This window comes from Athene noctua, chromosome 40 (assembly GCF_965140245.1).
Source record: "Athene noctua chromosome 40, bAthNoc1.hap1.1, whole genome shotgun sequence".
In the NCBI taxonomy this organism is placed as follows: Eukaryota; Metazoa; Chordata; class Aves; order Strigiformes; family Strigidae; genus Athene; species Athene noctua.
The window spans coordinates 149344-164942 of NC_134076.1; the positions used below are offsets into that span (position 1 = coordinate 149344).

At 64.0% G+C, this 15599-nt stretch overlaps 1 protein-coding gene across 5 annotated transcripts; it reads right to left on the bottom strand.

Annotated features, from left to right (window-relative positions):
- Nucleotides 1-1910: 1910 nt before the first annotated feature.
- Nucleotides 1911-12800, bottom strand: PRMT5 (protein arginine methyltransferase 5). 5 transcript variants are annotated; one of them, XM_074931148.1, is made up of 17 exons: nucleotides 12668-12800; nucleotides 12463-12581; nucleotides 11280-11365; nucleotides 11065-11187; nucleotides 10321-10436; nucleotides 9893-9942; nucleotides 8860-9023; nucleotides 8240-8401; nucleotides 7433-7510; nucleotides 7286-7344; nucleotides 6820-6942; nucleotides 5819-5994; nucleotides 4918-5027; nucleotides 4012-4105; nucleotides 3820-3936; nucleotides 2877-2941; nucleotides 1911-2091 (listed from the first exon to the last, which is right to left on the bottom strand). In XM_074931148.1, exons 1-17 carry the CDS (start codon nucleotides 12775-12777, stop codon nucleotides 1939-1941), a joined length of 1905 nt encoding a protein of 634 aa, XP_074787249.1. In that variant the 5' UTR covers nucleotides 12778-12800; the 3' UTR covers nucleotides 1911-1938. The 5 variants fall into 5 exon arrangements, with proteins under 5 accessions (XP_074787249.1, XP_074787250.1, XP_074787248.1 ...); XM_074931149.1 differs by having other exon boundaries at nucleotides 4954-5027; nucleotides 11065-11199; XM_074931147.1 differs by having other exon boundaries at nucleotides 11065-11199.
- Nucleotides 12801-15599: the final 2799 nt, after the last annotated feature.

The window sequence follows — 15599 nt, forward strand, 5'->3', positions numbered from 1 at the left end:
CCCCAAAAATGTCCCCAAACCCCCAAAAATGTCCCCAAACCCCCATAAATGTCCCCAAACCCCCTCTAGTTGTCCCCAAACCCCCTCTAATTGTCCCCAAACCCCCCACGCCCCCCCTCACCTCCTCCTTCTTGTAGGGCGCCTCCAGCATCGCCTCGATCACGATGTCGAAGTCGTCCGACGTCATCGCGTCCGTCTGCGCCGGGGGGACGCGGGGTGTCGGGGGGGGACACGGAGGGCACCCCCATGTCCCCGATGAACCCACGTTACCCACAACCCCCTGAGTGCCCCCCCACGTCCCCAAGTGTCCCCCAATGTCCCCAACTTTCCCCCCCATGTCCCCAAATTACCCACAACCCCCTGAGAACCCCCCCAATGTCCCCAACTGTCCCCCCCGTGTCTCCCCATTACCCACAACCCCCTGAGTGCCCTCCAAGTCCCCAAGTGTCCCCCATGTCCCCAAGTTACCCACAATCCCCCCAGTGCCCCCCCCATGTCCCCACATTACCCACAATCCCCTGAGTGCCCCCCCATGTCCCCAAATTACCCACAACCCCCCGAGAAACCCCCATGTCCCCTTGAGAGCCCCCCCAATGTCCCCAAGTGCCCCCCCCATGTCCCCAAATTACCCACAGTCCCCTGAGAGCCCCCGCAATGTCCCCAACTGTCCCAAATACCCACAACCCCCGCGGCGCCCCCGCCCCAGGCTCACCGGGTCCTGCAGCGGGTTCGCTCCCCCCCCCTCCATGTCGGGGCGCTCCTGGGGGGCTCCCCCCGAGGGCCGGCGCTCGGCGGCTTCCTCCTTCCGAGATTTTTTAATAAAATTTTAGACTTTTTTAAAAATTTCTTACCCGCTTTTAACCTTTTTTTCCACCGCCCCCCTCCCGGAAACCCCCCCCTTAATCCACACCCCCCCCCCCTTTTTTTTTTTTTTTCCTCTTTTCTCCCACATCACGTGTTTACCTTCACCCCGACCCCCAAACCACGCCCCCCAACCACGCCCCCCACACCACGCCCCCTCCCTCCGCCTCTCCCCGCGCATGCGCCTTACACCCATCACCCCCCCCATACCCCCCTACCCCCCCCCCAGCCTCTCCGGGTGGTTTTTTTTTAATTTTTTTCCCGTTTTTTCGCACCGACGCCGCTTCCCCCCGACCCCCCCCCGCCGCCAGCACGGTTTGGGGGCCCCCCCTCCCCCAATTCCCGGCCCTTACCGGCCCCCCTGAGCTGGCGGCGGCGGCGGCGGCGGCCCCGGACGCGGCGTTAAGATGGCGGCGGCCTCCAGAACCTTCCCCCCCCCCCGCCTTCCTTTCCCCTTTCCCCTCCGCTAACGCGCAGGCGCGGCGCAAGCCACGCCCCCTCCGCGCTCCCATTGGCCGCAGCCCGCTCTCCCATTGGCTGAACGCGCGCAGAGAGGGCGGGGTGAAAGCGAACGGCGCCGCTGATTGGGGGGAAGAGGCGGGGCGATGAGGAGGCGATTTGATTGGCTCGGCAGAGCGGAGGGGGCGATTGGTTGCTGGGTGGAAGGTTCACGCCCTCCCCCTCCTTGCGCCGTCACCGCGGCAACGCTGAGGACACGCCCACAACCCCCCCGCCCCACCCAGCCCCGGCGGCGTTGCCGTGGCAACGCGGCCTAGTCGCGGCAGGCGCAGCCTGCGCCAAGATGGCGGCGATGTTTTGAGGGGGAAAATGGCCGCCCCCCGCCCCGCTGCCCCCTCACACACCCCAAAGGCCTCCCCGCGCGCACGGCGAGCGCCCGAAAACCCTTCGTTTTACCCCAAAAATCCCGCCGAAGCGAGGCGGACGCCACGAGAAGAACCGGAGGGAGCGCGCAACAAGATGGCCGCCCTCCCGCCGACCGCCTCGCCACCTCCCCAATCCCGCCCCCAAAATGGCCACCGGGCGTCGGTTCGAAGCGTTTTATTGCGGCGCCGCCCCTCAGAGGCCGATGGTGTAGGAGCGGCCGGTGGGGTTGTGGAGAGCGGAGCAGGCCGGGGCGGTCACGGCCCACTCGTACCAAACCTTCTTGGGGGTGGCGCAACGCCAGAAAGCCACCGACACCTCCTCGCCCGCCCGCACCGCCAGCGGTTGCTGTGGGGAAGCCAAAAAATAAAAAAAAAAATTAATAAAAAGAGGTAAGATGGCTGCCAGGTCGACCAGCTGACAACTCGAGGCAAGGGGGAGAGCGGTGGAGCAAAATGGCCGCCCGATAGGAAGAGCTAAAATGGCTGCCGGCCAGGTAAACGCAAGGCAAGATCGAGAGAGGGGGCACAGATGGGAAATCGAAGACAAAATGGCCGCCACCAAGCCAAGATGGCCGCCCCCAACTTAAATCCAACCCAAAATGGCCTCTCCCAGCCCAAATCCAAGCCAAGATGGCCACCCCAACATGGCCGCCCTCCAGCCCAGCCCAAGATGGTCAAGCCCAACCCAAAACGACCAAACCCAAGATGGCCTCTCCCAACCCAACCCCAAGCCAAGATGGCTGCCCTACGACCAAGGCCCAAGATGGCCACCACCAACCCCAATCCAAGCCAAGATGGCCACCCCAACATGGCCGCCCTCCAGCCCAGCCCAAGATGGCCAACCCCAACCCAAATCTCACCCAAAATGGCCCCTCCCAACCCAAACCCAAGATGGCTGCCCTACGACCAAGACCCAATATGGCCACCACTCCAAGATGGCTACCCCAAGATGGCTGCCATCTAGCCAAGCCCAAGATGGCCACCTCCAACCCAACCCCAACCCAAAACGTCCAAACCCAAGATGGCCTCTCCCAACCCAACCCCAACCCAAGATGGCTGCCCTACGACCAAGACCCAAGATGGCCACCGCCCCAAGATGGCCGCCGCCCCAAGATGGCCGCCGCCCCGCACCTTGATGGGGAAGAAGATGGGGAACCAGGAGAACATCCCCGGGGAGTGGGTCTCGGGGCGGATACCTGGGGGAGTGGCCACGAGCCATTAGCCCCGCCCCGTCTGCCCCGCCCTTGCTGGACACACCCCGCACCCCCCTGGCCCCACCCACTCCACCCAAACCCCGCCCACACTCCACCCGACGCTCCATTGGCTCCCGTGGACCCTCAGCTCCGCCTCTTGCCGCTTAACCCCGCCCCTTTCCCCTCAACCCCGCCCCTTCCTCTTCAGCCTCACCCCTCCTTAGCCCCGCCCCTTTCCTTTGCCCTGCCTTTAGCCACACCCCTTCCCCCTCCCCTTAACCCCACCCCTTTCTCTTAGCACCGCCCCCTCCCCATAGCCACTCCCACTGCCTAAGCCCTTCCTTATTCCTGTCAGCCATCTTGCCCCTCCCCTTAGCCCCACCCACTTCCCTTAAGCCCCACCCACTCCCTGACCCCTTACCCTTTCCCTTATCCCCCTCGTCAGCCATCTTGTCCCGCTCCACCCTTCCCCTTAGCCCCACCCCTTCCCCATAGCCCCTCCTTCTCCCCTTAAGCTCCACCCACTCCCCCTTAGCCCCACCCACTCCCCCACCCCTTACCCTTTTCCTTACCCCGTCAGCCATCTTGTCCCGCTCCACCCTTCCCCTTAGCCCCTCCTTCTCCCCTTAAGCCCCACCCACTTCCCTTAAGCCCCACCCACTTCCCTTAAGCCCCACCCACTTCCCTTAAGCCCCACCCACTTCCCTTAAGCCCCACCCACTCCCTGACCCCTTACCCTTTTCCTTACCCCCCCCCGTCGGCCATCTTGCCTCCCTCCCCCCCTTCCCTTACCCCTGCCCCCTCTCCCCTTAGCCCCACCCCTCTCTCCCCGCGGCCCCGCCCCCTCCCCGCGGCCCCGCCCCCTCAGGCCCCGCCCCCACTGAGGGTGATGTCCCCGTAGAGGCTGGTCTCGAAGTAGCCGGCGAATCCGTGCAGGACGGTGTTGACCCCCACGCGGAAGGAGAGGCGCCGGTACCGGCTGTTGTCCTGGGTGGGGTCTAAGCGAGAGGGGCGGAGTCAGCGCGGGCCACGCCCGCTTGTTGGGCGTGGTCAGCCGGAAGCCCCGCCCTCACCTGGGTTGGGGTGTTGGAAGGAGAAGCAGGGCTGGGGCGGGGCCAACTGGTGGAAGTTGTGGAGTCGCACGACGTACGGCATCTCGAACTGGGCCTGGCGTGGGGCGGAGCCGTAAGTGGCCCCGCCCCCCCCCGGCCACGACACGCCCATCGGCGTCACGCGGTATCGCCCCGCGACCCACGTGGGCAACCCAACGGCCTTGGCCAACCCGACTGTGACCCACAGGTCAGCCCCGGACCCACAAGTTGCCCCACAACCTGCCCCACGGCCCCCCCAAAGACCCCCAACCTGCCCCACGGCCCTCCCAAAGACCCCCAACCTGCCCCACGGCCCCCCAACCTGCCCCACGGCCCTCCCGAAGACCCCCAACCTGCCCCACGGCCCTCCCGAAGACCCCCAACCTGCCCCACGGCCCTCCCGAAGACCCCCAACCTGCCCCACGGCCCTCCCGAAGACCCCCAACCTGCCCCACGGCCCTCCCGAAGACCCCCAACCTGCCCCACGGCCAACCCGAAGACCCCCAACCTGCCCCACGGCCAACCCGAAGACCCCCAACCTGCCCCACGGCCAACCCGAAGACCCCCAACCTGCCCCACGGCCAACCCGAAGACCCCCAACCTGCCCCACGGCCAACCCGAAGACCCCCAACCTGCCCCACGGCCAACCCGAAGACCCCCAACCTGCCCCACGGCCAACCCGAAGACCCCCAACCTGCCCCACGGCCAACCCGAAGACCCCCAACCTGCCCCACGGCCAACCCGAAGACCCCCAACCTGCCCCAGAGACGCCTCTAACACCCCCAAAACACCCCATACCTTCCCCCGCGTGCCCCAATCTGCCCCGCTTTCCCACCCCCCAAGTATCCCAGCCCCACCCCGCGCCCCCCAAACGCCCCCCGGCCCTACCTCGGGGTCGCGGTCGCGCTCGCGACAGGCCCGCACCTCGTTGTAGAGCTTGGAGGAGGAGATGGGCGCCAGGAAGGAGGTGTAGGCGCGGGGGATGCTCACCCCGTCCGCTGTGGGGCAGCGCGTCAGGCCCCCCAAGGGCACCCCAAATCCCCACCCCAGACCCACAGCCCTCTCCCGGTCCCACCGTCAACCCGAATCTCAGCCCCGCGGCCCAACACCCCCCGAATCCTCACCTCGGCCCCGTGGACCCCAAATCCCAACCCCAGCCCCCCAACACCCCCAAATCTGCCCCCAGCCCCCCAAAACTTGACCCCCAGGCCCCCTCAATCCACCCAAATTCTCTACCAGCCCCCCCAAATCTTCTCTCAGCCCCCCAAACCCCAGCCCAAGCCCCTCAGTCTCCCCAAATTCTCTCTCAACTCCCCCAAAATCTGTCCCACACCCCCGAAAATCCCTCTCAGCCCCCCCAAACCCTCTCCCAGCCCCTTAACCCCCCTAAATCGTCTCCCAGCCCCCCCAAATCCTCTCCCACCTCATCCAAACCCTTCCCAGCTCCCCCAAACCCCCTCCCAGGCCCCCCAAATTCCACCCCCAGCCCCCCAATCCTCTTCCAGCGCCCCAAACTCCCTCCCAGCCCCCCCAAATCCTGTTCTCAGCACCGTAATTCCCCCAAATCCTCTCCCAGCCCCCCAAAAACCCCCTCCCAGCCCCCCCAAACCCCATTCCCAGCCCCCCAGTTCCCCCAAATGCTCTCCCAGCCCCCCCAAAAGCCCCTCCCAGCCCCCCCAAAAGCCATTCCCAGCCCCATAGTTCCCCCAAATCCTCTCCCAGCCCCCCCAAACCCCATTCCCAGCCCCATAGTTCCCCCAAATCCTCTCCCAGCCCCCCCAAACCCCACCTTTGAGGCAGTGCTGGGCCCCGTCCAGGCACTCCGGCGAGAGCTCGTTGTCGGCGAAGGAGCCCAAGAGCTCCGACACCACCAGGTCGGCCCCCTCGGGCGCCCGCCACTCCCGCATGTCCCGGGGCACCACCGTCACCTGCGCCCCCCACTCCTCGTACTGCCAGCTCTCCAGCCTGGGGGGGGGACACACACACACGTGAGGGGGGGTTTGGGGGGTGAGAGAGGGGTTGTGGGGGGGTTTAGAGAGCGTTGTGGGGGGGTCAGGGAGGGGTTGTGGGGGGCTTAGGGGTCATGGAGGGCATCGGGGGGCCAGGAGGGGTTGTGGGGGGGTTTAGAGAGCGTTGTGGGGGGGTCAGGGAGGGGTTGTGGGGGGCTTAGGGGTCATGGAGGGCGTCGGGGGACCAGGAGGGGTTGTGGGGGGGTTTAAGGGTTCAGGAAGGGAGTCGGGGGGGGGGTTTATGGGGTTTGTGCGGTGAGTGAGGGTCTGGGGGGCCAGGGAGGGGTTGTGGGGGGGTTGTGGGGATCATGGAGGGAGTTGGGGGGCCAGGGAGGAGTTGTGGGGGGGTTTAGGGGGACTTTTGGGGTGTTTGGGGGGTGAGGGAGAGTCTGGGGGGTCAGGGAGGGGTTGCGGGGGGGCTTGGGGGGCAGCGGGGACATTTCAGGGGTGCTTAAGCGATCAGGGAAAGGGTTGTGGGGGGTTTCGGGGGGGCTGTAGGATCAGGGAGGGGGTTTGGGGGCGATCTGGGGGGGTTTGGGGATGGCTGGAGGTTCGGGGAAGGGGTCTAGGGGGGGTTTTGGGGGGGGCTGGAACGTCAGGGAGGGGTTGGGGGATCAGGAAGAAGTTGGGGGGTTAAGGGGGGGGTCTGGGAGGGTTGTGGGGGCCAGTGAGGGGGGTTGAGAGGTTTGTAAGATGTTTGGGGTGTCGGGGAAGGGTTTGGGGGTTCAGGGAAAGGTTTGGGGGGGTCGGCGGGGTGGGTTTTTTTGGGGGGGTGCCTCACGTGACGACGGCGTTGGGGTTCTTCTCGACGGCGTAGAGCCGCACCCTCCGCCCCGCCTGCCGGGCCGCCCGCAGCGTCGCGTTCACCAGCGGCCCCCGCCCGGCCCCCAGCACCATCACCACCCTGGGGGGGGGGGGGGCGGTTCAGGGGGCGCCCCACAACTGGGGGGGACGCGGTGTGGGGCGGGGCAGCCCGTAAATGGGGAAAGGGGGGGAGAAAACGGGATGGCGGGGGGGGAAATTGGGGTATGGGGAGGGTTAGGGGGTGCTGGGGGGCCACCAGGGATGTGGGGGGGCCGTGGGGTGCCCCATAGGGATGTGGGGGGGTCCCTGGGGATGTGGGGGGGCCGTGGGGTGCCCCATAGGGATGTGGGGGGGTCCCTGGGGATGTGGGGGGGCCGTGGGGTGCCCCATAGGGATGTGGGGGGGCCGTGGGGTGCCCCATAAGTGAGGGGGGGGCCCCTCACTGGACGTTGGTGTCCTTCTCCTCCTCGGGGACCCGATCCAGGAGACACTTGTAGATGGCCTGAAGGAGAAGGGGCGGGGTTATGCTAATTAGGGAGACCAAGAACCATTGTCTTGGCCCCGCCCACCCACCCCCAGGCCCCGCCCACCTGCTGGTACTGGGAGTATTTGATTGGGTCCTTCTCGAACACCTCGTAGGTCTGGGACTCCAGGTTGTCCATCAGGGGCTGGAAGGGGCGGAGCCACTGAGGGACATGCTCCTCCCTCTGAGGCAGACCACGCCCCCTCCCCCCCACCCATACTGGGGCTCCGCCCACCCATCTTGGCTCCACCCCCTCTCCTTAGTCTCAGCCTTAAAGGCCACGCTCTTGTCACAGCCCTGTCAATCACACCCTGTAGCCCCACCCACTCATTCTGGCCACACCCCCCCCGCATAACCACACCCCTCTGGCTAAAAGCCTCGCCCTGTAGCCCCACCCATTCCACTTAGCCACGCCCCCTCGCCCGCCCCCTGCCTGGCCACACCCACAGGGAAAAGACACACCCCAGCCTGAAGCCCCACCCCTTTCCTGTACACCCTGTAGCCCCACCCACCCCTCAAGCCACACCCCCAAACACAAACCACACCCCATACAGCTGACCACACCCCACAGCAAAAGCCACACCCCCTCCTTTAAGCCCCACCCCTTTCCCCAACCTCCACCACCCCCCCGCGCCCCGTCACAGCCATCTTAACGCCACACCCTTTGATTTAGCCCCTCCCACCCCTCAAGCCACACCCCCAGACACAAGCCACACCCCCACCACCACCCCTACCTCTGACCACGCCCCCTCGCTTAAACCCCACCCCCTTTTCCCACTCTCCATCACCCCCCTGGGCCGTGTCAGCACCCCCCTACAGCTCCTCCCGCCCAAGCCACGCCCCATCTAGCCCCGCCCTCTCAAGCCCCGCCCACCTGCAGCGGCGACTGCAGATAGTCCTCGTAGCCGCGGGCAAACAGCTCGTAGGCCGAGGGGGGGGGTCGGTGCTGGCCCAGGTGCTCCAGGTACTGCAGGTACGAGCCCAGCGGCTTGCCCCCGTGCCGGGGGGCCCCGGTCACCACCACCTGCACCTCCAGCTGCAAAAAAGGGGCGTCAGGGACCCCAAAACCTGGCAAAATCGCCCCAAAATCATCCGGTGGTGCCGCCTGCACCTCCAGCCGCAAAAAAGGGGGGTCAGGGACCCCCAAACCCGGAAAAATCGCCCCAAAATCACCCGGCGGTGCCGCCTAAACCTCCAGCCACAAAAAAGGGGGGTCAGGGACCCCCAAACCCGGAAAAATCGCCCCAAAATCATCCGGTGGTGCCGCCTGCACCTCCAGCTGGAAAAAAGGGGGGTCAGGGACCCCAAAACCCCCCCAAGCCCCCTCTCAGCCCCCCCAAACCCCCCCCCAGCACCACCAATTGCCCCCAAACCCCCTCAGCCCCCCCAAACCCCCTCTCAGCCCCCCCAATTGCCCCAAACCCCCCTGCAGCCCCCCCAATCCTCCTCTCAGCCCCCCCCAATTGCCCCAACGCCCCCCCGCAGCCCCCCCACCTTGAGGAGGCGGCAGAGCAGGCGCTGGTGCAGGCGGGAGAGGACGGGGAAGCCTTTCTTGTTGGTGAGGAAGACGCTGGTGGGGAGGAAGGCCGCCTTCACCGGCTCCCCCAGCCACCGGTCGATGGCCGCCCCCGACGGCAGGTCCGGGCCCACCTCCAGGGCTGGGCGGGGCCGAAAGGGGGCGTGGTCAGCGAGGGACACGCCCCCTGTGAAGGATAGCCCCCCCCCCCAATAGAACTGGAAGGGGGGGGGGGGGGTGGCCTTGCCTATGGGTCTGTAGCCACGCCCACGCAGCCCAAACCACGCCCACTTAATGCAGGGAACCTCCCACGAGCATGGCCACACCCACAGGGCTCAAACTCCACCCCACGCAGCTTTTTGCCCCTCCTACTGCTTTATATTTGCATAAATTAAACCCTAAGTCTGCCACTTTGGGGCTTGGTTCTGCCCACATGGCTCCTCCCACACCCGTGGCCACGCCCACAGGACTCAAACTCCGCCTCCTGCAGCACCTAACTTCTCCCACCTCTATACTTGCATACACCAACCCGTAAACCTGCCAATCGGTGGCTTGGCCACGCCCACACCACTCATGCTCTGCCTCCTGCATCTTCAGCCCCTCCCACCTCTATATTTGCAGAAATTGACCCATAGACCCGCCCCTTTTGGGCTTAGCCCTGCCCACAGCATCACAGCCATGCCCACCTGGCTCCTCCCACACCCATGGCCACACCCCCAGGGCTCAGACTCCACCCCCTGCAGCCCTAAGCTCCTCCTACCTACTAATATTTGCATATAATGAACTGTAAACCCACCCCTTTCTGCTTAGCCACGCCCACAATGCCCCCACCTCTGACCACACCCCCAACGCTCAAGCTCCACCCCCTGCATGTTTTTATCTCCTCCCACCACTTCATATTTCAATAAATTTAACCATAAACTTGCTTCCTATTGGCTTGGCCACACCCACACGACCCCACCCAACTACACCCCGTTTGGCCACGCCCTCCGTGGCCACACCCCCACTCACCGACGCCCACCCGCTTATTGTAGTCGCAGAGGGTGCGGAAGTTGTGCCACCTGCGGAGGGGGGGGGACAGTGGGGGTCGCCCCAATTCCCCCCAAACCGCCCCAAAACGGCCCCAAACCGCCCCAAAACGGCCCCAAACCGCCCCAAAACGGCCCAAAACCGCCCCAAAACGGCCCAAAACCGCCCCAAAACGGCCCCTCGAAACGCCACAAACCCTCCCAGTTTCCCCCTAAATCCCCCCGAACCACCCCAAAACCCCCCCAAACCGCCCCCAAGATGCCCCACAAATGCCCCAAACCCCCCCAAAATGACCCTAAATGCCCCAAACCCCCCCAAAATGACCCTAAATGCCCCAAACCCCCCCAAAATGACCCTAAATGCCCCAAACCCCCCCAAAATGACCCTAAATGCCCCAAACCCCCCCTCACCAGAGCCAGGTTTTCTCCTCGGCCGCCCCCTCGCTGCCCCCCTCGGGCGCCGGCTCGTTCCCCACCAGGTCGTCCCGCACGTCCTCGGGGGCCAGGAGCGGCACCCGCACCCAGAACTGCCCAGTAGCCACCAGTCACCACCAGTAACACACCACCAGAGCCTCCCAGTAACCACCAGTCACCCCCGGGGATTCCCCGTATCTCCCAGTCACACCTTATGCCTTCCCAGTATCTTACTGGAAATGACCAGTACGTCTCATCAGCCACGTAAGACCTCCCAGTATCTCCTAACCATCCCTTAGGATCACCCAGTGCTTCCCAGTCACCCCTCGGGGCCTCCCAGTTCCTGACCAGTAACACCTCGAGGTCTCCCACTTCCTCCCAGTACCTCCCAGTGCCCCCAAACCCCCTCCCAGTGCCCCCAAACACCTCCCAGTGCCTCCCAGTGCCCCCAAACCCCCTCCCAGTGCCCCCAAACACCTCCCAGTGCCTCCCAGTGTCCCCAAACCCCTCCCAGCGCCCCAAAACTCCCTCCCAGTGCCTCCCAGTGCCCCAAAGCTGCCTCCCAGCGCCCCAAAACCCCCTCCCAGTGCCTCCCAGTGCCCCAAAACCCCCTCCCAGTGCCTCCCAGTGCCCCAAAACCCCCTCCCAGTGCCTCAATAACCCCTCCCAGTGCCTCCCAGTGCCCCAATAACCCCTCCCAGCACCCCAAAGCCCCCTCCCAGTCCCCTCTAGCGCCCCCACCATGGCGCTGTGGTGCCCGGTGTGCAGGTGGGCGCAGAGCACCCGCGCCAGGTTGGGGTTCTCTGCCTGCGTCAGGGGCAGCAGGAACGCCGGGAGCCCCAAGTACGCCCCGAAATTCAGCTCCTGCAGCATGGCCTGAGGAAGGGAGTGGGGTAGAGACATCAGCGGGGTGCCCCAAAACCCCTCAAAACCGCCCAAAACGCCCCAAAACTCACGGCTTCCGAGTTCCTGCGGACGTGCTCCAGGGGGGAGTCGGGACGGATCCAGGGCGAGAGTTTCCCCACGATGAGGGTGTTCCAGTCTGGGGCGGGGGGACAGGGACACAGAGTGGCCTTGAGGGGGGTCCCCAATCACTTTGGGGGGGTCCTGAGGTGCTGGGGGGGGTCCTGGGGGGACCCACAGGCCTGGTGGGGTGTCCCAGAGCCCTACAGGGGGTCCCAGGGAGCTCCAAGGCATCCCACGATGCCCCATTGGCCCTTTTTCTGGGGTCCCAGTGCCCTATAGGGGGTCCCAGGGAGCTCCAGGAAGCCCCACGATGTCCCTCAGCTCTTTTTTGGGGGTCCCTGAGCCCCATAGGGGGTCCAAGGGAGCTCTAAGGGGTCCCACGATGCCCCACTGACCCTTTTTTGGGGTCCCAGAGGATGCCAAGCACCCCCAGGAGGCCCCAATATCCCTTTTTGGGGAGGCCAGAGCCCCATAGGGGGTCCCAGGGGGCTCTAAGTGGTCCCACGATGCCCCATTGACCCTTTTTGGGGGTCCCAGAGCCCTATAGAGGGTCCCATGACACCCCACAGCTCATTTTGGGGGTCCCAGAGCCCTATGGAGGGTCCCACAATACCCCACACCTCTTTTTTGGGGTCCCAGAGCCCTATGGAGGGTCCCAGAACACCCAACAGCTCTTTTTGGGGGTCCCACGGCACCCCACAGCTCTTTTTGGGGGTCCCACAGCACCCCACAGCTCATTTTTGGGGTCCCAGAGCCCTATGGAGGGTCCCAGAACACCCCACAGCTCTTTTTTGGGGGTCCCAGAGCCCTATAGAGGGTCCCACGGCACCCCACAGCTCTTTCTGGGGGTCCAAGAGCCCTGTAGAGGGTCCCACAGCACCCCACAGCTCATTTTTTGGGTCCCAGAGCCCTATGGAGGGTCCCAGAACACCCCACAGCTCTTTTTTGGGGGTCCCAGAGCCCTATAGCGGGTCCCACGGCACTCCACAGCTCTTTTTGGGGGTCCCACGGCACCCCACAGCTCTTTTCGGGGGTCCAAGAGCCCTATAGGGGGTCCCACAGCACCCCACAGCTCATTTTGGGGGATCCCAGCACCCTCCAGGGGGTCCCAGGGAGCTCCAAGGGGTCCCAGATCCCCCCAGGGCTTCCCCCGGCCCTTTCCCCTCCTCTCACCGCGTCCCGACAGCAGCAGATCGGATCGTGTCTGAGGCCCGGGCCGGTCTCGGGCCGGCTCCAAGGCGAACTCCCGGCGGTGCCGGGGATGGAAGAGCGGCAGGCAGAGAAAATCGAACCTGAGGATCGAAGGAGCCGAAGGTAAAAAAAAAACCTCCCCGCGGAGCCCCCCACCACGCACACAGACCCCCCGCGGGCTCCTCACCCCTGCCGGGCCACGGCCGCCAGCGCCCCGGCCACCTCCGGGACGCAGCTGAGGTCGCGGCCGCTGGAGACCCGAGCGGCGCCCGCCGCGCCGGGCCCCGCCGCCGCCATCGCTGCCGCGCGCGCCGGGCCCCGCCCCGCGCACGGCACGCACGGCACGCACGCGCGCGCCGACCAATCCGCGCTGAGCCGCGTCGCCTGTCCATCAATCCCTCCGGCCGCCAGGCTCCGCCCGCGCTGGCTGTCAATCAGCCCGCCCGCGCTTGCCCAGCTCGGCTCCGCCCCCTCCGCCCTGCGTGCCAATGGCTGTGCTGCGCCATGTTAATCACACCGCTGTGGGCCACGCCCCCTAGGCCCTGCGCGCCTATAGCTGAGCCGCGTCGCCTGTCCATCAATCCCTCCGGCCGCCCGGCTCCGCCCATCAATCAATTTGCCCGCGTCCATCGCGCTTGGGTGCGCCCCCTCGGCCCTGAGCGCCTATGGCTGAGCCGCGCCGCCTGTCAATCAACCCGCCTGGCTCCGCCCGCGCCGCCTGTCACTAAACCAACCCGCCCCTGCTCCTCTCGGCTCCGCCCCTCGGCCCTGCCTGCCAATGGCTGAGCCGCGCCGCCTGTCAATCACAGCACACATCCCTTGCCGCTCCGCCCCTTCCCCCGCCGTTTCCACGGTGTCCCCGCCCATTTCCCCGCCCTCTCGCGGTCGCCCCGCCCCCTCACCTTTCCCGCCCTTTTCAACCCGTTTTTCTCTTTTTTCCCCTTTTTTTTTTCTGCCAGTTTCCCCTTAATTTCCTTTTTTTTTTTTTTAACCCTTTCCCTCATTTTTTCCCCGTTTATTCGCCGCCCTTTCCCCTGACTTTCCCCACCATTTTCACAGCCGTTTCTCCCTGTTTTTCCCCCCGTTTCGAACCACAGTTTCCCCTCGGTTTTTCCACAGTTTTAACGGCCGCTTTTGACCTTTTTTCCCCCTTTTTAACGACCGTTTCTCTCACTTTTCCCCCTGTTCAAGCTCCGTTTCCCCTCAGTCTTCCCGCCCTTTTTTCCAGACGTTTCTCCCACTTTCCCCCCCCCTTTTTAACGGCCGTTTTCGTCACTTTTCTCCCCGTTTTCCCGGCGGTTTCCCTCGCTTTTCCCCCAGGTTTTTTTCCGTGCGCGATCCGGGGGCCGTCGGGGGGACCCCGCGGCCATGGACTGGTTCCACTGCAACCGCTGCTTCCGCCAGGACGGGACTCGCTTCGCCGTCACCAGCTGCGGCCACGTCCTCTGCGAGGGCTGCGGGGGCGCGGGTGGGAGCCGCGACGGGCGGGGATCCCCCCAGAATGGCCAAGGGGAGGGATTGCCCCTCGCCTTCCCCTCGCAAAATGGCGGGTTCCCTCAGAAAATGGCGGGTTCCCTCAGAAAATGGCGGGATCCCTCAGAAAATGGCGGGATTTCCTCAGAAAATGGCGGGTTCCCTCAGAAAATGGCGGGTTCCCTCAGAAAATGGCGGGTTCCCTCAGAAAATGGCGGGATCCCTCAGAAAATGGCGGGATTTCCTCAGAAAATGGCGGGTTCCCTCAGAAAATGGCGGGATTTCCTCAGAAAATGGCGGGATCCCTCAGAAAATGGCGGGTTCCCTCAGAAAATGGCGGGATTTCCTCAGAAAATGGCGGGTTCCCTCAGAAAATGGCGGGATTTCCTCAGAAAATGGCGGGTTCCCTCAGAAAATGGCGGGATTTCCTCAGAAAATGGCGGGATCCCTCAGAAAATGGCGGGATCCCTCAGAAAATGGCGGGATTTCCTCAGAAAATGGCGGGTTCCCTCAGAAAATGGTGGGTTCCCTCAGAAAATGGCGGGTTCCCTCAGAAAATGGTGGGATCCCTCAGAAAATGGCGGGATTCCATCAGAAAATGGCGGGTTCCCTCGCAAAATGGTGGGTTCCCTCAGAAAATGGCGGGATTCCATCAGAAAATGGCGGGTTCCCTCGCAAAATGGCGGGTTCCCTCAGAAAATGGCGGTTTCCCCTCACAAAATGGCGGGATCCCCCCTGAGCCCCTCGAATAGCCGCTTTCCCCACCCCCGAAGCGCCATTTTTGGGGATTTTTGAGGCGTTTTCCCCCCGCAGGCGCCTGCCCCGTCTGCGCCGCCGCCTGCCGCCGCCTGCCCGTCTCCGACCAGGCGAGTGGCCGCCATCTTCTTCCCTCGCCCCGGCTGCCTTCCCTCTTCCTGGTGGCCATTTTGAGGCTTCCTCTTCCTCTTCCTCTTCCTCTTTTTCTTCCTTTCTCCTTCCTCTTCCTCTTCCTGTTTTTCTTCCTCTTTCTCTTTCTTTTCCTTCATCTTCCTCTTCCTCTTCCCATTTTTCTTCCTTTTCCTCTTCCCATTTTTCTTCCTCTTCCTCTTCCTCTTCCTCTTCCCATTTTTCTTCCTTTTCCTCTTCCCATTTTTCTTCCTCTTCCTCTTCCTCTTCCTGTTTTTATTCTTCTTCCTTTTCCTTTTCTGTTTCCTCTCTCTTCCTCTTCCTCTTTCTCTTTCTTTTTCTTCATCTTCCTCTTCCTCTTCCTGTTTTTCTTCCTCTTCCTTTTCCTTTTCCTTTTCCTTTTTCTCTCCTTCTTCCTGTTTTTCTTCCTCTTCCTTTTCCTCTTCCTTTTCCTTTCCTCTTCCTCTTCCTCTTCCCGTTTTTCTTCCTCTTTCTCTTCCTCTTTTTCTTCCTCTTTCTCTTCCTCATCCTCTTCCTCTTCCCCGTCCGTCCCCCCAGATGCGGCCCGAGGAGAAGATTTTCTTCCGGAGCCCGGCGGCCATCGCCCTCAGGCACCTGGAGCACGTCGCGCAGGTTGGGGGGAAATCAGGGAAAAATTGGGGAAATCAGGCAAAAATGAGGGAAAACGGGCAAAACTGGGGGAAAATGGGCAAAAATGGGGGAAAACGGGCAAAAATGGGGGGAAATGGGTACAATTTGAT